This window comes from Psammomys obesus, unplaced genomic scaffold (genome assembly GCF_907164565.1).
Source record: "Psammomys obesus unplaced genomic scaffold, mPsaObe1.curated_primary_1811, whole genome shotgun sequence".
In the NCBI taxonomy this organism is placed as follows: Eukaryota; Metazoa; Chordata; class Mammalia; order Rodentia; family Muridae; genus Psammomys; species Psammomys obesus.
The window spans coordinates 6,240,436-6,261,398 of record NW_026585609.1 but is presented as its reverse complement, the minus strand read 5'-3'; the positions used below and the strand labels follow the sequence as shown (position 1 = coordinate 6,261,398).

The 20,963-nt window shown below is 46.4% G+C and overlaps 1 protein-coding gene across 1 annotated transcript in view; it reads right to left on the bottom strand.

Annotated features, from left to right (window-relative positions):
* Hebp1 (heme binding protein 1) overlaps positions 1 to 18,374 on the bottom strand; it is a 26,837-nt gene extending 8,463 nt beyond the window's left edge. Inside the window, exons 1-3 of the mRNA XM_055610744.1 lie at positions 18,186 to 18,374; positions 5,199 to 5,337; positions 3,331 to 3,511 (exon numbers count right to left, since the gene is read on the bottom strand). Of these exons, the coding sequence (XP_055466719.1) occupies positions 3,331 to 3,511; positions 5,199 to 5,337; positions 18,186 to 18,263 (398 nt within the window). The 5' untranslated portion in view covers positions 18,264 to 18,374. The remainder of the gene's footprint in view (positions 1 to 3,330; positions 3,512 to 5,198; positions 5,338 to 18,185) is intronic.
* Between the last annotated feature and the right edge of the window lie 2,589 nt (positions 18,375 to 20,963).

Here is a 20,963-nt window from a genome sequence, read left to right as displayed (position 1 = left end):
CACACACACACACACACACACACACACACACACACACACACACACACCCCAACTGACTAATTGCAAAGAATAAACCTTAAAAATGAACTGTAAATGGGAGAGTCATCCATGGTCCTCTATGCCTGTAATCCCAGCACTAGGGTATGTGGCTGGAGGTTGAGGATTCAAGGTCAGCTTGGAATACCTTACAGGACCCTGCCTCAAGCACCAAAATCAATCAATCAATCATTCAATCAATCATTCAATCAATCAACCAGATAGTTTATATTATTAGAATTTAACAAATCACTGTTAACATTTAGAAGTAGTATGGTATTACGATATTTAAAAAATATCCCATAGTTCCATTAAAATATTTCTGGATAAAATCCATAATGCCTTGAATTGTGGGGCTGGGGAGCCATGATGTCAAGGAGTGCCCAAACCCTGAAAAGTCTCGTCTTGAGACTGGCAGGAATAGGACCATTTGTGCCCTGTTCTGGGCCTGCATGTCCTGGCACAGGTAGTCTTATGGCGCTCAACTCTGGCACTATTGACCCTTAAGGTTTCTGCCACCCTTGACCCTTGAGGTTGTCACATAGCCTGGTGGCCAGGTTACAGGTTAAACTTCCTTTCTCCTTATAAGGTCATGTCTAGCAAGCACCTGGAATTCCTCTTCATGCAAATAAGGCACCCCAGCAACAAGCTCTCCCCCACCATCCTGAAAGCCTCTACCCACTCCCCAAGAGTTGAAGTAGCCTTTGTCACCCCCTGCCCCAGCAATTAAAGAAGCTGTCTCCCTGAAGCCTGCATCGTAAGAAGTCTGTTTCTCATGTGCTCACTGCCCTGCTGGCTATGCTCACACGTGGGGAGGTGGGGCCAGGAATGGCGTGGAATTACTCAAAAGAGTTCAGGGTGTTTCCCTGTCAACATATTGCAGAGAGCTGTCCCTGGTTTGACCATCCATGGTGAGTGATGGGTGCAAATGCTTTCACTCGCTTTTGCTCTCAACCTTTCACAGTGCTGCTTAGTGATACAGCTTACAATGGAAGTACCCACAAGATATTTAAGATATTTAGAGACAAAGGAATTGTACTGTGGTGGTTTGGGTGAAAAATGCCCCCGACAGGCTCAGGTAGTCAAAGCCTTGGTCCTCAGCTGGTGGTGCTGTTTGGGGGAAGTCACGGAGCTTTGCTGGAGGAAGGGTGTCACTGGAGGTGGGCTCTAAGAGTTTATGGTCTTGCCACATCTGCTTCTCTCTCTCTGTTTTGTGTTTCCCTTCGCAGTTGTGATCTCTCAGCTTCCTGCTCCAGCCTCCTGCTGCCATGCAGCATCCGCCATTACGGACTCTCCCTCTGGAACCGTAAGACAAGCTCTTTTCTACCTAAGTCACTTCTGGTCATGCTGTCTCGTCATGGCAACAGGAAAGTGACTGATACGGTACCCACTCATCATGCTGAGATCAGCTGCCCCTGCAACTGTGGTTACCGCTGCTGAAGGTGTCCGTTCCCTGCCCCCCACCCCCGTACATCCGTCATGGCTAGGCACCTGCCACACAGGGGGATTTTAACAAACTGGGAGTCACCAATCACTTAGAAGAGACTTGGCTTCTGAGGGGCCAAAGGATAAACGACACCCCCTGGGGCTGGGGTGAGGAGGGCGCTGATTCAGATAATCACTGGATAAAGAATAATAGGTCACAAGCATTGGGAAACTTGTAAACAGCACTTTAGAAAGTGATGATAGGTAGCCTTTCACAATAACCACAGGATGTTGGCTATACCAGCTTAACCGCTGAGGAAACTAAGTCTTCAAGAGGCCGAATAACTTCTAAGGCATTATCTTGCCATTTTGCGGCAGAGCCGAGAGTCGTACTACATAAAGGCACTTTTATTGTGCGCCTGGCCACCTCTCAAAGCCCAGGAAGAAGAAGGAGCAAGACAGACCCGGGAATGCCAGCGAAACCAGCAGACACCCAGGGTGCAAGATTTAAGGAGGCTCTTACGCTCAGTGCTCACCCTGCACCGGGGGGACTGTAGGAGTAAGTGCCTCCTTAAATATTGCATCCCGGGTACCTCAGTTCCTACCTACTTCGAGTTCTCAGAAGCCTCTGCGTGAGGCTGGGAAGTCTGAATGAAGGCTAGATTAGGACTTGGGGTTCCATTGTCAGTAGCACAGCTGCATTACACTCTCTGTCCTCTGGGCGGCTCTGTTCACCAGGCCAAAGACTGCCCACAGCCAGCAGGCAGGCGCACCCACACTAGCTTTCGAAGGCAGGAGTCCCACCCTCAGAGGAGGAATCGGAACTGCAACAGGGAAGCCTACAAGAGCCACTTTTGGGTGGGGTGGGGGGGTTTCAGCGGACAGAAACTCTGTACATTGCAAGATCATTTGTACGGTTAATTTTCATGAAGTTGGGCTTGAGCAGAACCCAAGCCTTAACCTACTGCTGGCGAAGACGCTGGTCTTCTTTTGAACCTGGTTAGGTGCCCAGCACACAGTGGAATTTTGACAAACAGGGAGTCAGCAATTATCCAGAAGAGACTTGGCTTCCTAAGGGCAGACTAGGGACCGGAGGGTAAAAAAATGTGTGCCAGTCTAGGGTGTGAGTAGCTTGGTGGGAGAATACAAGCGAGCATGCACGGGGTTCTGGGTCCAGTTCCCGGCACCAAGAAAACAAGACAAAGTAAAGCAAACAGAAACAGGTGCCAGTTTGCTCCTACTGCTTTCTAAAGTGCAGAAATGTAACAGGGAAGGGGTCCTAAAACAGAACCAGAGGACAGGAGGGCGGGCGTGTCCTTTGCTTAAAGGATCTGGGCCAAAACAAGCAGGGGGCTGGCTGTTCAGCTCCAACAAACACTGCCTACCCTTCTATATCAAGCGAAGCATGAGTTGTAAGTCATGTATTTCCCAGCCATTATATTCCCACGTCTCCATGACCCCAAACTATTATTGACATATATACATATATATACATATATATATATATATATATATGTATATACACACACACACACACACACACACACACACACACACACACGTATGTATCCCTCAAATTTTTTCTAAGACACTTCTATGGCAAATGCAGGTGTTCATCTTAAGCTTAGGCCAAGGGTGACACTTTCTACCTATCATTACTGCCACAGGCCAATTTATCCAGATAAACCACAAATGCAAGTGTGCTACAGCCTAAAGAAATGAAAGTGAGCTACTGTCACAATTCAGTGTTTCTTCATTGAAATTAATTAAGCCACAGTGAAAAGCCAGTATAAATGCACCCTGAGAAGATGCAAGGAGTCGCTAGGCCCACGAAATGCTGTCAATGGATGCCAAGCACCGCCTTCTTACGTGGAGTAGACGGTGATGGCCGCCCGCTCCTCAATCTTCACACTCTCATCGCCGGGAACCGGGGGGCTGCTTTGAAACTGGTTTGGAATCCGGAACCAGACTTTCAGTTTCTTCTGTAGGGAGCCGTCTTCATTGGGAAACACAGCAAAAGAAATCGGGACTGTCATGCCCATGCCAATTCCTGAACAGAGGGAAGCAGACATTAGACAGATCTTCTGAAGGCCATGAATCTCATTTTCTCTCCCGTAACATTTTTTTTTTAAATGAGCAACAAACATTTCAGGCAGCAACTATATATAACTGGACATGTGCAGTATCTCTTCCTTTCATATGCTGGAGGTAGTATGGTGGCACTATTTATTTATTTTTATATGTGTGTATGTGTGCCTTCATGAGCTCCACGTTCATGTGGTTGCAGGGGCCGGAAGAGGGTACAGATGGCTGTGAGCCGCCATGTTGGTGTTGGAAACTGACCCCTGGTTCTCGGCAAGGGCAAGTGCTCTTTGGCACTGAGACATCTCTCCGGCTTCTTCTGTTGCTGGGAACTGAACTCAGGCTCTCTGAAAGAGCAGTAATTTATCTTGACCATGCAGCCATTTCTCCAGCCTCTGTGGTTGAAGAAAACAAAACTGAAAACCCTTGGTGACACATAGCAAGAATGTAGATACATAAGGACCTGCCTATTTGAGAAAGATGAAAACTATGGGAAAGTATGTCTAACAGGACATTCATTCCCTGCAGAATAGTTTGCAACTGTTCAAAACCGGAGTAAATTAGGAACACATGGTGCCACACAACGCAGCCATGAGCAATTATGCGTAAGAAGATGTATAACCACAGAGCATGACCCTAAAACAACAAGTCACAGACACAAAATGTGCACTAGTAGGAATATTCATATTTATATTAAAAGGCCTTGGAGTGCCCGGTGTGGTGGCACATGCCTGTAATGCTAGCACGCAAGAGGAAGAGGGAAGATTGTGAGTTCCAGGCAGCCTGAGCTACACAGCAAGATTCTGACTCAAAATCCAAGAGCTGGGGATGTAGCTCAGTGGTAGAGCATCTGCTTAGCACATTCGAGGCCCTGGGTTTGATCCCCAGCACTGCGAAGCTCTAGAGAGACACAGCAATGAGTGAAAACTAAAACGGAAGAAGAAATTAGTCATAGTATTTTGTTTATACATATTTTCACCTAAAGAAATGCTTTGACAGTTAAGAAAAATAAATTATTATTATTATTGTTGTTATTTTTTTTTGAGACAGCCTGTATAGACTTTGTTGTCCTGAACTGCTTTGTAGCATGAAAACAAAACAAAACAAAAGCCAAAAATTACAATTTACGCTCCCATGGTGTGCCCTACATGAAACTTCAGTCCAGCCATTTATATTCACCAGAAATGAAGGTAGCCAGCATGGGCTGCCATGTTCTAAAGCCAGGGATGCCTTGAGAGTTCACAGTCGCCGGAACCGAGTCTGAGCCTGCTACAGCCCACTGAGCCTCTGCAATCAACAATCTGCAGGCTGACAGATTTCCAGCCTGGTGCTGGCGGTCTCCAGTCGGACGACAACCATGCCTTTTGCAGGGAACTCAGCTTACTGTGGGTGTTTTCAGCTCATTCACCCAATGGTCACTGTACTGTTAGAAAACAAAACCAAAACCAAAAGAGCGAGCGCCTGGCTCTGCACTTGGAGAGAACCGTGAACTGAGGAGAGGCAGGCTGAGCTGACACCAGAGCGGTCTGTTAGAGCTTCCAGCCGCCACTTGTGTAGGACACTGGAACAGGCAGTTACAGGAGCCTGCAGCCACTCCCTGATGTCCTCGAGGATGACAGGGGCGCACACAGAGCCTGTCTCGCTGGCGTGCTCACCTTTGTCATTGGTGCCGCCCACGTACTTCATGATCTTGGGCATTGCTTCTCGGAGAGCCTCATCCACGGGCTTGTCTGTCACCTCCACAGTGGCAAACTTTCCCCCTTCACAGGCTCTTTCCTCATAGGAGACTTCTTCCTGGAGATGCAGCAGACACAGTAAGAATGAAAGGAGCTCAAAGCAGCAAGAACCTCACCTGGGGTGGGCGTGACAGTGTGAGACCGACTCCATATGAAGCCCTATGAGAAGTAGATTCTGAGATTTTCATAAATGTAGAACATCAAAAGCTGTTACTAGAAAAGCTTGTATGAAGGGATAGCACAAGCCTGTAATTGTAGCACTTAGGAAGTGGGGAAAAAAACAGGAGTTCAAGGTTCTCCTCAGCTACATAACAAGTTGAAGGCCAGCCTGGGCTCCATGACATGCTTCTAAAAGCAAGAGCACCACCACCAAACAAACAAACAAACAGATCTTATAATTGGCATTCTATGGGAGACTGAGAAGCTATTGTACCCCAGAATACTGAAAACATTACAAAAATGGAACACCAAGAGATAGAAAAAGCTTTTGGAGATGAAAGAAAGAGAGAAAAGAAAAGAAAAGAAAAGAAAAGAAAAGAAAAAAAGAAAGGAAAGAAAGAAAGAAAGAAAGAAAGAAAGAGAAAGAAGTATTGGGTGCAAAAGAAAGAAAGAAAGAAAGAAAGAAAGAAAGAAAGAAAGAAAGAAAGAAAGAAAGAAAGAGAAAAAGAAAGAAGTATTGGGTGAAGAAAGAAAGAAAGAAAGAAAGAAAGAAAGAAAGAAAGAAAGAAAGAAAGAAAGAAAGAGAAAGAAAGAAGTATTGGGTGCCGGAGAGGTGGCCCAGGCATGAAGAGTGTGTGATACCCTTGCAAAGGACCCAACTTTAGTTCCCAGCACCCAACTCTCACAGCTCACAGTTCTCTGTAATTACAGGTTCAGGGGATTCAAAACCTCTGGATTCTGGGGTACCCCAAGTCCTATGCACATACGCGTAATTAAAAAATAAAATATCTTTAAAAAATATATTAACAGATAATATTTGTTATAATAATATCCTTAGAAAGGTTTAAAGATAACATTGCTGGGAGTATACCAGAAAGTCAAGAAAAGGGGAAGAAAACAGGAGAAGATGATCAGGGAGTTAACAAGAAAATAAATGAAGGCTGAGCACTGTGGCACTGTCCTGTAAGCCCCAGCACTTGGGATGTGGAGGCAGAAGGATCAGGAGTTCTAGGCCAGCCTGAGCTACATGAAATCTTATCTCAAAAAGCAAAATAATAATTAAAAAAATCCAAACTAAAAAAAAAAAAAAAAAACAAAAAAACAAACAAACAATGCCTCAAATGCTTCTCTCTACCAAATAAAACTACCCAAAGAAGCTACAAACAAGGAAGAAGAGGAGGAGAATGGAACCAAAGACTTAGAAATAAACCCACACATCTGTTAACACTTGATTTTTGACAAGGAAGCCAAAACCTATACAATGGAAAAAAGACAGCATCTTCAACAAATGGTGCTGGTCTAACTGGATGTCTACAAGTAGAAAAATGCAAAGAGATCTATATTTATCACTCTGCACAAAACTCAAGTCCAAGTAGATCAAAGACCTCAACATAAAACCAGATACATTAAATCTATTAAAAGAAAAAGTGGGGAATAGCCTTGAGCTCATTGGCACAGAAGACAACTTCCTGAACAGAACACCAACAGCTCAGGCTCTAAGATCAACAATTAATAAATGGGACCTCTTAAAAACTGAAAAGCTTCTGTAAGGCAAAGGACACTGTCATCAGAACAAAATGACAGCCTACAGATTGGGGAAAAATCTTCATCAATCCTACATCTGACAGAGGGCTAATATCCAAAATATATAAAGAACTCAAGAAATGATAAAACAACTAACTAAATAACCCAATCTAAAAAATGGGTTACAGAGCCAAACAGAGAATTCGCAACAGAGAAATCTCAAATGACCAATAAGCACTTAGAAATGTTCAATGCCCTTAGTCGTCTGGGAAATACAAATCAAAATGACCCTGAGATTCCATCTTACATCCAGCAGAATGGCTAAGATAAAAAACTCAAGTGACGGCACTTGCTATTGAGGATGTGGAGCAAGGAGAGCTCTCCTCCATTGCTAGTAGGAGTGCACACTTGTACAGTCACTGTGGAAATCAATCTGGAGGTTTCTCAGAAAGTTGGGAATAGACGTACCTCATGACCCATCTTTACCGCTCCTGGGTATATACCCAAAAGATGCTCCACCATACAACAAGGACACTTACACTGTACATAGTAGCTTTATTCATAATAGCCAGAAACTGGAAACAACCTAGATGCCCCTCAACTGAAGAATGGATACAGAAATTGTGGCACATTTACATAATGGAATACTACTCAGCTATTACAAACAAAGAAATCATGAAATTTGCAGGCAAATGGATGGAACTAGAGAAGATCATCCTGAATGAGGTAACCCAGACTCAGAAAGACATGTTTAGTATATACTCACTTTTAAGGGGATATTAGCCATAAAGCTCAGGATAACCACGAAACAGCCCATAGACCCAAAGAAGCCAAGGAGTGCCCAAGGGAAAATGCTTGAATCTCACTCAGAACAAGTAATACAACAGACATTCGAAGTAGATGGAGGAGGAAACTGTGTAGGAGGAGGGGTGGAGAGGATAATGGGTCAGGTGGGCAGAGAGAGGATGGCAGTGAGGGGAAGGACCGGGAAAGAGAATAGGAGTCGGTGGTGGGGCATCTCTGGGACAGGGGAGGCTCCTGGGAGTCTCCCTAGTTGAGACTCCAAGCAACAGGTGTTAAGTCCGCACCTCTTATATCCAGGTGCGACTCCCAGTGGGGAAAGAGGACACCAACCATAAAACTTTTGACCCCAAATGTGTCTTGTCTACAAGAAGTGTTGGCGTAAAGATGAAACAGAGATGGAGGAAATGGCAAACCAGGGGCTGGAACAACTTGAGACCCCCTCAGGAGAGGGCTGACCACTGTCACTGTTAATGGTACTCTGCTATGCTTGCAGACAGGAGTCTAGCATAGCTGTCTTCTGGGAGGCCTCATCCAGCAGCTGATGGAGACAGACGCAGATACCCACAGTCAAGCAACGGGCTGAGCCTGGTGAGTGCAATGGAAGAGTGAGGAAGAATAGAGGGATCCTGAAAGGTCAAGGACACCACAAGAAGACCAACATAGTAAACTAGCCTGGGCCCATGAAGGCTCACAGAGACTGAACCACCAACCAAAGAGTTTTCGTGGGCTGAACCTAGACCCCCTACACATATGTAGCAGATGTGCAGTTTGGTCTTCATGTGGATCCTCTAACAATAGGAGTAGGGGCTGTGTCTGACTCATCTTTACTCATCTTTACTCAGCTGCCTGCTGCTGAGTCCCCCTAGCCGGGCTGTGGGTCACTCCCAGGTGGGAGAGGATGTGCTTAATCCTGCTGTGACTTGAAGCGCCAGGGTGGGTTGGTGGCCCTTGGGAGGAGGGGGGATGGGAGAGGAGAGGTGTGGGGGCAGGACTGGAAGGAGATGAGGGCGAGGGCGTGGGCTAGGCTGTGGCTGTAAAGTGATTAAATAAGTAAATGAAAAAAGAAAAAAAAAGAAGAAGAGGAGGAGGAGGAGGGAGGAAGATCAGGAAGAGGAGGCAGCAGCAGTAGCAACTAGATGACAAATGGCAGGATATGCTGTCAAGCATAAAGGATGTAGGTAGAGAGGAATCATTTACAAATGATTAAAAATGCAAAGTGGTTCAGCTGCTACGGAAATCAGCTTGGAGGGTCCTCAAAAACTAAAACCAGAATAACCAGATGACCCAGCCACACTGCTCCTGGGAATAAACCTAACGGAACCCAGGTCGGCCCGGCACAGAGATCCACAATTCATGCTTATTAGTGCACTATTCACAATAACCAAGACAGGCAGCCGGCCTGAATGCTACAACAGAGCAGTGGACACAGAACTCATGGTGTAGAGAATGGTCTTATTTAGCGTAAAGAAGAGTGAATTGACAATGTCTGAAGGATAACAATTGGAACTGGAGAGCACCATGTTGAGTGAAATCATCCAGACTCAGAGAGACAAATGACGTTTCTTCATCTGTGGCATCGGAATTTAAATATATGTAAACTATATACATAAATATACATATATGTAAATATGTAAATGTGCATAAAGTATATACATGTGATATGCATGTGCACTATGAGAGAGAGACAGAGAGAGGATAGAGGAGGGTGAAGACAAGGTATCTTGTTTTCTTCCATGTAGAATTCAGATTTAAACAACACACACACACACACACACACACACACACACACACACACACAGGACAAGAAGGCTGAAGGGGAACTATTTGTGGAGAGAAAGGATGAGAAAAGTAGGGGTCAAATAAGAGGGACGCATAATGCCCTGTAATATATAAGTATTTGATGAAAATCTTGTAATGATTTTCGTGTACACTGACTTACAGAGAGCCGGTAGTGGGATGGCTCAGCAGGTAAAGGCACTCGCTACCAAGCCAGATGACCCAAGTTCAGTTCCCAGGTCCTGTGTGGGGGAAGGTGTGGTCCAGCTTCTGCAAGTTGTCCTCTGACTGCCACACGTGTGCCATGGTTGCTCGCTCACATGAACACACACACAATGAATGAATGAATAAAATAAAAACAATAAAAAAGTTCAGGAGAGCCATCATTTAGCAGATGCCAGAAAAGTGAAGAAAAACATGAAAAAGAGAAAACAAACAAACAAAATGCATTAAAAGCAACAACTGAAGATCCCAGGAACAGCCTCATGCTAGAAACATGGCTGCGATTAAGGAAACATTAAATGTGTGCGGTATGTATGTGATTTGTGGTATGATGTGTTTGTGGGGGGATAAGGGGTGAATTAGCCCCTACTTCCTCTTTTTCTCTTTTCTATATTTGTGTTTTTATTTTGGGGGGTCAGGGGAATGAGATCCAGAAGATGTTTCCATACATTGGTGGCATCCCATTAGAGCTGCCATGTTACTGAAGAAATGGGGTCCCCTTCCGGGGTTCTTGGATTCATTAAAAACAAACAAACAAACAAACAAACAAACAAAAAACCAGACTCCAAAGGAAGCCTATCACAGTTTAAAAGAAAAACCCCAGGGCAGACGAACTATGAATCTTGGCAGCCCTCTGAAGGAGGAAGAAGAAGGAGCCATGTCATTTGACTTAAGCTGACATGGAGGCCATTCACGTGGTGGGGGAGGGGAGCTTTAGAGAAAGTGAGGCCTGAAGTGTCAGGGGAAGCATGTTTGGAAGAGAGACATGAAGAAGTAAAGAGAAAGGTGTGCTTTTCTGAGTAAACCAAGAAAGTGGCCAGGCTAGACTACAGCTCTGTATGCTACTAACCAAGGGTGGGAATCCTGGGAAGGAAAAGCATGTTATTATCTCATAAAAGGGATAAGTATTCCTCCAGCCTCTCCAGTATGATTTATGGCAACCTGCTTTTGAGGATGCCCCCCCCCCCCCTTGGTCCCTTGACCCAACTGCATGAACTGTTATGGGAGGAGACAGTGGCAGGTCTTCATCTCGGGGTAGACCCCATTCTTTGGGCTAGAGGGCAGCAGCCTTCCCTTAATGGCTAGCAGTCCTACCTAGGAGCTGCCTTCCCAGCCTCCCGGGTCACACCTCACGGGTTGCAGTCTCTCTTCGACAACAAAGCCTTTCTCACTGAGGTCTGTCCTTTGTACTGAGCCTCTGTCCAATGCCCATTAACCTTTCCCTGGTGTTCAGATCACAGCAAACACGCACTCTCCTTTGGCAACTTGTCCTCTTCGCCTTGCCACGTGATACCTTTCCAGATATAATTTTGTGTTCCTGAACATCGAGGAAGGCAGTGTTCTCAAACTTTGTGTCTGTTCCTCCAAACTTAAAAAAAAAAAAAAAAAAATTACAGTCCACAAAAAGAAAAATATTTCTACATCAGGCTTTCTCATGAACACACATGTGGCGGAACCAAAATTCTGCAAACATAACACTTGAGCCCGAGCACACCTGGACTCTTTTTCCTTCTACTCTGGTCGAGCGAATTTTATCTCACTGTGCTAATGATAAAGTTGGTCTTTTTTGACTTTACTGTCTGGCGATGGGACACTGTTGTAGTTGGAAAAAATAAGATCTTCGTGGACCAGAACCAAACCACACAATTTTACATGATGCAAATTCTCTAGGTGTTTATTTGCTTCAGGGCCATTTCTCCTTCAGTGGTTATGAGAAAGGGACAAGTGACCGAGGAACTGGCTGGCTCAAGTTCATCAAACAGGGTTTCCTGTATCATTTTGCGATGAGATTCTCGACTGGGGAGGAGACTTTGACTCCCAGAACTCAAAGAGGGAAAACAGAGTTTAGGGAGGACAGTAGGTCTGTGAGTGGCCTCTGTAGTTTGAACAAGTATCTAACTTCATACTTGGAATGCAATAAAACTACTGTTTTGTAATACAAACTAAAGATGAGTAATAAGAAAGAGGATAGGAACATTTTTTTAAATTATTATTTTATTTTTGGTGGTGGTAGAAGGGTGGTCTTACTATGTGACCTGGCAGCCCAGAGCCTGGAAAATTTAATGCAACCTCCAAGTGTCAATTTCATGTTTAAGCTCCCATTCGGGGGCTGAGGGTGCAGCTCGGTGGTGGAGTGCTTGCCTCACACTGACAAAACTCTGGGTTCGATCCCCTGCCCTGTATAAACTGGCTGTCGTAGGACATGGCTATAATTTTAGCCCTGGGGAAGTAGGGGCAGGAAGAACCTAAGGCTGAGTTCAAGGGCAGTCGGGGCTATCGAGGTATGCCTCAAAAGTAAATATTTCTCATGCCCTGACAATTCATGGTGGCTGGGAGGGGGGGGGGAGGGCCATCACTGTCTTCAGTGGTGTAGCCAGGCTTCACCCATGCTCATACAGGAAAGCCTATTCAAACTCAGAGGAACACACACACACACACATACCACACACACACACACACACACACACCACACCACATGGTGGGGGGAGGGAGAGAGACAGAAAACACATGAAAACAGACACTTTTGGGGAGAAGGCTGCGGGGTGAGACAAGGTAACAGGGAATGTAAAGAACTAAAATTTAGTATACACATGTATATGCATGAACTAATAAAATAAATAAAGAAAACCCCTTTCCATGAGAAATCACACCGAACCAGGAATCACGGGGCAGCTAAGCAGCCTTGACTCTGGGCCATGGCATCAAGGGACACCAAGGATGGCTTGAGGCTTCCACCTGTAAGACTGGCGCTCCCTAACAGCCTTCCCTAGCCAACTCTGGGTGTGCCACAGCACACCTCCCTCTTTGTGACCCCCCCCCCTCCACCCGCCGGTGATTCTGCTACTTGTCATATTTTAACTTCTGGAAACTCAACTGTGTGAGTCACAGGGGTTCAGAATTGCAAGTGGATTTAAAGTTCGGTAACTGCATTTCTCCCAAAAGGAAACAAATAATCAGGCGGACTGGATTGCCCAAGGAGACCCAAAACCGGAAATAGAATTCTATTCCCCCAACCTCTGCTCTAATGCTTGTTGCAGGACTCCAAGGCTGCAGGGGACACACAGCATTCTGCTTTTCTTAGCCACGTGTGTTATTTGGGACAGACATTCAAATGCTGGCAACAAACAAAGTCTCAGAATTCATGTTAGTTGGTTAAACTCTGTAACAAATGGGGAAGCTAATGGCAAGAACTTACTGGAAAAAGAGACAGCTGATTCTTGGACCTTCTTTCCTCCTTCTATGCAAATAACCATCAGGTACCGAGTATCTGCTATGTACTGAACATTGCACTAGGTGCTATACTACCAAAGGACTCTTTCTCTCTTGTATGTACATGTGTAAACAAGAGGAGAATCTCAGATGTCACTTATCAAGATCCAACTACCTTTTTAAAATTTAATTTTATATGTGTAGGATGGCCTGCATAAGTGTGTGTGTGTGTGTGTGTGTGTGTGTGTGTGTGTGTATCAGGTGAATCCCTGGTCCCCAGAGGTCAAAAGAGGTCATTATATCCCCTTAACCCGGAGTGATGGGTGGTTGTGAACATTCCTGTAGGTGGCTAGGAACTGAGCCAGGTCTTCAAGAACAGCCACTGCTTTCAACCAAGGGGCCTACAGACCCCTTGCTGTTTCTGTTTTGAGACAGGGTCTCTCTTCCTGGCCTAGAAGTCAGTAAGTACGCATGGGCAGGCCTGCCATGACCTTTCTGTTTTTGTCTCCACATGATCACAAGCATGTGCTACCAAGCCCAGCCTCCCCCTGCCCCGCCCCATCCCGTACTCTCCCCCACCACGGGTTCAGAGATGGATCACAGGTCTCAGGTTTGCAAGGCCAGCAACAGGACGACTGTGCCATCTTCCCTGCTAAAGTCACAGTTTCTGCTATCAGGAAAGACTGGGTCCGGCAAAGGGGAGGCCAGAGGACAGCGGGTTGTCATTGGAAGGGCTGCATCTCTCTAAAGTAATTCAACTGATGCCTGCAGTTGGCTTTTGCCGTATGTCTGAGGCTTGAGGGCAGGACCTGTCAGTAAGCATCAATCTTGAGGCTCAACTCTGTTTTTCCACACCCCCCCCCACGATACTGAGCAACTTCTCCTCTCTTCAAAGTCCAAAGGCTAGATAGTTCTGAAATAAAAGGGGCTCTTGCCTATCTGTTTATCTGATTCCTGTTGGACAAGCAAATAGTTGACAGAGCAGCTGGCCACAGGGTCTGAGGCTTAGGAAAGCTGACGCTGAGAAACGAGGAATAAAGTATGGGAGTCTTTGGCAGAGGGGGAGACTACCGGCCAGAATGGGTCGAGGTGGGCGAGCAAGCCCGTGTGCATCTTCTGTATAAATCCATTGCGTTCTTCAGTCCAGTGTCTGATAGCCTTCATCACTGAGTTCTTACGGTATTTATTTTCCTTTATGTGCATGTCTGCATACGCCTGAGAGTGCATGTGTGAAGGAACCGTTGGAGGTCATAAGAAGGTGTCGGAGTCTCTGGAACTGCAGTTATGGGAGGTTGTGAGCCACCACGGAGGTACTGGGAACCAACTTTGGGGGTCCTCCGCAAAAGCAGTAAGAGCTCTTAACTGCTGAGCCATCTCTCCACCCATCACTGACGCCTTTAGCGAGCTAGGTGATCCGGGTATCACTTAGCTTCTCCTTGTCCTGCCAGCTGAACCCAGAGCACCTCTATGTCACGCTGCTATTTCTTCTCTCCTGAGACACGTTCTCACTCAGGCTTAACCTCAAACTCACGGTAATCCTCCTGCCTCAGCCTCACATGCCAGGTTCCTGTTTCCTTTAATGCCCGTGTCTGCCATCACATCAATCCTGTTCCTCTAACCCACTCCGAGAGGGGCCTATCTAAACCAAACTCCCTATGGAATCTTGCTAGGCTTTTGTACTTTGACAAAACACCTCTTGTAATTATAATGACAATGATATTTGTAAGCCCTACCGGCAGCCATAAGCCCGGGTCAGGACTGTCGGTGTCACCAATGTATATCTGTGTCTATTATCACGACCTGCATGTTGTGGACGCTCTATAAGAATTTTTTTTTTTTTTTTTTTTTTTTTGGAAAGGAGGGCCACAGAGTGGGCCAGTTTTACTTCATTGGCAAGGACCACAGTAGTGACTGCTTGATAGAGGCATGAGAGCCTGGCTAATAACGGCCCCTGGGGAGAAGCCGGCTCACACTTTGTTAGCTCAGGTCCCTCATGGGCGCCGCTTGTCCACAACATCAGTGCTCACACGTGTCACCTGAGTCACCGGACCACTGTGAAAACTTAAGTGTGCAAGATGAAGCTTAGTTAGGTCTATTGCCTATAATCCCAACACCGGGGAGGCTCAGCCTGGGACTACATGAGACCTTGCCCACAAAACCAAAAGTCAAAATAAATGAATGAGTGAATGAATGAATGAATGAATGAATGAATGAATGAATATGGATATTAGTCAGGCACAGTGGTAAGTTCTCCAGCACCCAGGGGATGGAGATGGGAGGATCAATCTGGGCTGCATGGAACCCTGTTTCATAAAAACAGACAAACAAGCAAACAAACAAAAAGCAGGAAGGAAGGGAGAAAGAGAGATAGATGAGGAAGAAAAAAAGGCTACTGTCTAGAAAACCATCAGTTCTGTATGGAGCTCTATATGAGTGTATTTACCTAACTGGACTTTTCTACCTTTGTGAAGCTCGGCCACACTGCTGATTCTCAACATCAACCACCCTGGAGCATTCGCTTGTTCCCTGGAACATAGCAGCAGCCCTCCTTTCCCCTCCGCCTGCCGCCTCTCAAGCATTTGCCGGGGGAAGATCTGACCTGTGGTCACAAACACCAATCTTTAACAACCAGCGCAAAGTGGGTGAGTCAAACTCCAAAGGCCTTGCAAGGGCTTGCTCCAGGCTCTTCTTAAGGTTATTTATTTTTTTCCTGGCCACTCGTGGTCCATGTGGTGATTTTAGAAGCCTGCTTTCTAATGAGAAGAAACTGTTAAGATTACTAACCCCTCGGAGAACTTTCTATATGCTGGTTATTTACTTGAAACATTTAACATGGATTCAGTCATTCATCCAATGCCTCCAACAAGCCCAGGAGGAGGTTACTGCTTTAGTCTTCATGTTTAGAGGTATCAGGGAATAAGAGGTTAAGTACCATGCCCCGGTCAGCGTGGGCAGCTGGGGAGTCAGGACTCAAACCCAGGCTCTCGGTCTTACATATTTGCACAGGCTGGACTGGAGGGCATTAGTCATTTCTATCAGTGCTACCCCAAACATTCTCAAGGCCCACCCAGCTCAGCACAGTTGAGTCGCCCACTCCCTCCCTTGCCAAGCAGTGTAAAGGGTGATAAGGTCTGACTGGCATTAGTCCTGAGCACATGGAAAGTTGGCATTATCCTGAGCACACGGATGGTTGAAGTGTGCCCCACATGGGGCCGTCAATGTGCCCTCCACCTGCCGGGAGTGTAGATGACGGAATCTGACCCAGACTTTTCCCAGGATAAAGTAGTTCATTTTCAGAGGGAGGATCCATTTATTATTATTATTATTATTATTATTATTATTATTATTCCCTTAAAATTGCAACACCCGGACTCTGCATGTCAAAAACAAAGGTTACATGTATCTTTGAATATATAATAAATTGTCAGTGTTAGTCTCCTCTTACAGTTGATGTTAAATAACTTACAATCCTCCTGCCTCTGCTTCCCGGCGCTGGAGTTGCAGACATAAATGGCCACACTTGGCTTAGTTCAAGTCTTAACAAACTTTTTTAAGTTTTAATGAGATAACTACACTATGAGTCTTTCAGCAGATAGCTACCACTTGGATGTGAGCTGCCTGACGTGGATGCTGGGACTCGAACTCAGGACCTCTGCAAGAGCAGTGTACACTCTAAGTCTCTGAGCCATTCCTCCAGCCCCACAGTGTATAATTCTTTTTTGCTCATTAGCTGCTGGAGCCTATGCTCCAGGAGGGCAGAACTCCGTGGTAGATTCAGCTACTCTGCTGCTATACAGCTCCAGCTTGAAACTCAGGATGTAGCCAGTCTGTCCTCGAACTCGTGGCAATCCTCCTGCCTCTGCCTCCTGAGTTCTGGGACTGCAGGCATGAGCCACCATATCCAGTTCGGTTTTGTCCACTCTTAATCCTCATTTTTCAAGACACATGGCCCACACACAAGTTGGCAGGCAAGAGTGTTAAAATAATTAATTTTAAGGTACACGCTCACAGAGAGCGTGTACCTCTGGCTGTCCTTACAGAGTTGGCAACACTAGTCCTGGGGAAGCGAGCGATAAGGCGCCTTCAGTGCGCTTCAGTCGCCACTGGGCCCTATAATCTAACCAGCCAGTTCCACTCATTTTCATTATCTGCCTGGCTGCCAAAGGCCTTTCAGTGTGTCCCACGTGATCGGGGCTTCAACTGCTTATTCTATACACAAGTGGGGACACTGCGAGCAAGAAGGGTGTGTTGACAGCGCTCCGGATGGCTGAGTCTAGACTGGAGCCGAGTTGTGAGATGTTGCATGGGGCTCAAGGTTCCAGACCCTGAGGTCTTGGAAAATATTTGTCAGGTTGAGGGTGTAGGTCACTGGGTTTAATTCCCAAGATCGACCAATCAACAACTGAACACCAGTTTAGGAAAAGCAATATACGCCCGCGAGATGGTAACCGAGTACCCAACTCGTAATTTTCAGGAAAACAGACCCGAGGCCCACTGCACCGTCGAAGCAAATCTGATGGAACACTCGTGCATGCGCCCAACACTAAACATCCTATAAACCAAACCCAACTGCACAGCTCTGAGGTTTTGCACGTGCTCTTGACTGAGCTCTTGACTGAGCCGATCTCCCTGCTGCCCACCCTGCCCGGCCACCCAGCACACCACGCCCACAGAACACCCCTTTCCTACTCTCTCTGTACCGGAGTTTTGTTGTTTGTTTTGCTTTTGCTTGCTAGCGTTTGTGCCAGTCGTTTATGCAACCAAGAGCCTTTCGCAAGCACAACTGTTCAGAACGTAGCCAGGCAAGGCGGCTCATGCCTGTAATCCTAGTTCTGGGAAGGCTGAGGCAGGAATATTGCGACAGGGTTCGAGGCCAGCCTAGGACAGAGTGGGTTTCCGTCCTAAGAGGGGAGAAAGTTCAAACGGCATGGAATGCTTAAATGGACGAATGCATTCAACAGGCGGCGTCCCACGCGCCAAGATGGATCCTTCCCCGCGTCAGCCTTGTGCCTGTCCTGCTCTGGCTGAGCTGGACCGCGCTCTCCCGTCCTTTCCCGGACGAGCGCCGGGCGGTGACGGGCGCTCCCAGCCGGAACTCAGCTTCGGTCACAGTCCCACCCCCAGCCCCGCAGCCCCCGCTCCAGCCCCGGGCAGGGTTGGGGGACTGCCGCGCAGTCCTCCTTCAGGTCCTCTGCAGCCCGGAGGGCCTACCTTGGCCCCTGTGCTCAGAACCTGCCAAGGCCACGTCTCCACGCTCCCGAACAGTGAGTTCCTGATCATGCCCAACATGGTGTCGCCGTCGGGTCAGGACGATCGAGCGTACCCACAGCGGCGAAGCAGGGCAGCAGGGTCCCCAAGGCGAGAAGCACAGGGAACACGTGAGCGGTCAGGGGACTGAGCGGGGCGGGGCTTCGGAGGTCTCCGCCCACTGGGCGACACCGGGCGGGCCCGGGGCGTGGTCTCCGCAGGCTCCACCCACAAGAGCCGGTCTCCTGGGTGGGGCGGCGTTTCAGGCTAGTATCAAGTCTCTCCCGTTATACTTTCCTTAGTCACCCTCTTCCTACCCTCTTGCCTCGCTCAGAGGATTGAAAATAGAACCTGATGTAGTTATTTTGTGACAAGGTCCTGCTATGCAGCCTAGGCTGGCTACAGGGTCCTTCTGCTTCAACCTCTGGAGTGCTGGGCTACAAGTGACCCCTGGTTTCATCTTCTAGGGGGATGAGGAAGCCAGTCTTAACCAGTTCCTTACTGTTTTCATTTCTACGTTGTCTCTTTGGTTTGGAGGGTCTCAGTACAGCCCAAGCTGGCCTGGAACTCACTACGTAAACAGGGTGGCTGGGAACTCGTGCTGTCTTCCTGTCTTTGCTTCCACACCATAATCAGCTCTACAATGCATTTCAAAAATGATTTATCTTGCCGGGCGCAATGGCGCACGCCTGTAATCCCAGCACTCAGGGAGGCAGAGGCAGGCAGATCTCTGTGAGTCCGAGGCCAGTCTGGCCTACAAAGCGAGTCCAGGACAGCAAAGGATACAAAGAGGAACACTGTCTCGAAAAAAAAACAAAACACACAAAAAATTCATTTTACTTTAAATTGTATGTGCGTGCACGCACACATGAGTGCCTTGTATCCGCTGGGAGCTAGAATCACAGGAAGGTGGGTCCCGGGAACTGAATTCAGATCCTCTGTGAGGGCAGTGTGCATTTTTAACCACTGAGCCCTCTCTCCAGTCCCAACAGTGTGCTTTAATCACAAGTTTCACATTACTTGCCCAAACAACAGCTCATTCCTTCCTCTCATAACCATCTGATTTTATCATGATTTCTTTCCTTGCATGTCTGTTTCTTGCCAAGTATTTCTTGCCAATATTTCTTTACAAATATTATCTTCTTGTATCCCTAATTCATCCATATCACATAACCTAGTATCACAGACATACACAGAAACATATCCGTCTTACAGAGGGGGGAAGGAATGGTAGGAAGGTAGTGGATATGAGCAAAGTGCAATGATATATGCAAATGACACACATAAAAATGCCTCAGTGAAACCCATTGTTTCATATGCTATCTGTCCTGCTTAGCTTTTTGTCAACTTGACACAAGCTTGAGTTATCTGAGAAGAGGAACCTCAGCTGAGAACATGCCTGCCTCAGACTGCCTGTCAGTGAGTCTGTGGGGGCTTTCCTGATTAATGACTGGCGTGGGAGGGTCCCTCTCACCGAGGGCAGTGTCACCCTTGGGCAGGTGGTCCTGAGTTGTTTAAGAAAGTAGGTTGAGCCAGACAAGAGGGGCAAGCTACTTAACAGCACTCCTGTATGGGTCTGCTTCAGTTTCCACCTCCAGGTTCCTGCCTTAAGTGATGGAATGTGACCTGAGCTTTGTAAGACAAAAGTAAATCTTTCCCTCCCAGGATTGTTTTTAGTCGTGGTGTTTTATCGCAGCAATGGAAGCCCTAGGTAAGACACTAATAATGATAATGGTAATATAACAACAAAACAAAAACAGAGGGAGAAAAAGAGGAAACCTGAGTCAAACTAAACAGCTCTTCCAAACCACTGATTTATAACACTGCACTGACTCCTCCGGCCTGGACCCTCTTTACCCCTTAGTATCTGGTGTCTCTGGATGGATGCTTCAAACCCTGCGTCTCTATGAACACTATAACAGGTGACTCTTTATTCTAATGTCCTGCCAAGATGACATTTGTTCACGTGCCTTGAACCTGATGGCAGAACGGCTCAAGCTGGCTTGAGCTGAGATCTGTGTCTAGTGGGTCTAGTGCTGAGGCATCTGAGCAGGAGTCTCCTTCCTGAGAAGGGGAAGTGGGGCCTGAGCTGGGCAGAAGTATCAACGATGCCCTCAAGTCTGATGGAAAGAAAAATTCCCATTATTAACTGCTTATAAAAGGAGGCTTTTCTATAGCTTGATGACCGATTCATTGGAATGAGATAAGCCTCTATTTAATTATTTTATACTTCCTCCACTCTGAAGTGCCAGTTACTGTTAAGAGGCACTGCTTTTATGTACCATCAAGAAAGAAAAAAAGTTACTAAGAAAAACTATAACATTATGACCAGTATATGCACTTACATACATTAAATTACAATTTAATTTATAGGAGGTTGTCATCTTGCTTTATTTGTTCAACTAGAATCTCACGATGTGGCCCAGGCTGGCCTCAAACTAACCATTCTCGTTCTTCAGCCTTCTGAGTGTCAGTATTACAGGGATGTATCACCATGGCTGGCTTGGTATGTTGGTTTTAAGAATAATTTTTTAAAGCCCAGGGTAGTAGCTCATGTCTAAAATTCTAGCACTCAGAAGACCTCTGAGGCAATAAGTTTGTTGAATGTCCGAGCCATCTTGGGCCATATAGTGAGTTTCAGATCAGCCTAAACTACAAAATGAGTCTTGGTCTCAAAAATTAACTAACTAACTAGCTAACTAACTAACTAACTAACTAACTAACTAACTAACTAACTAACTA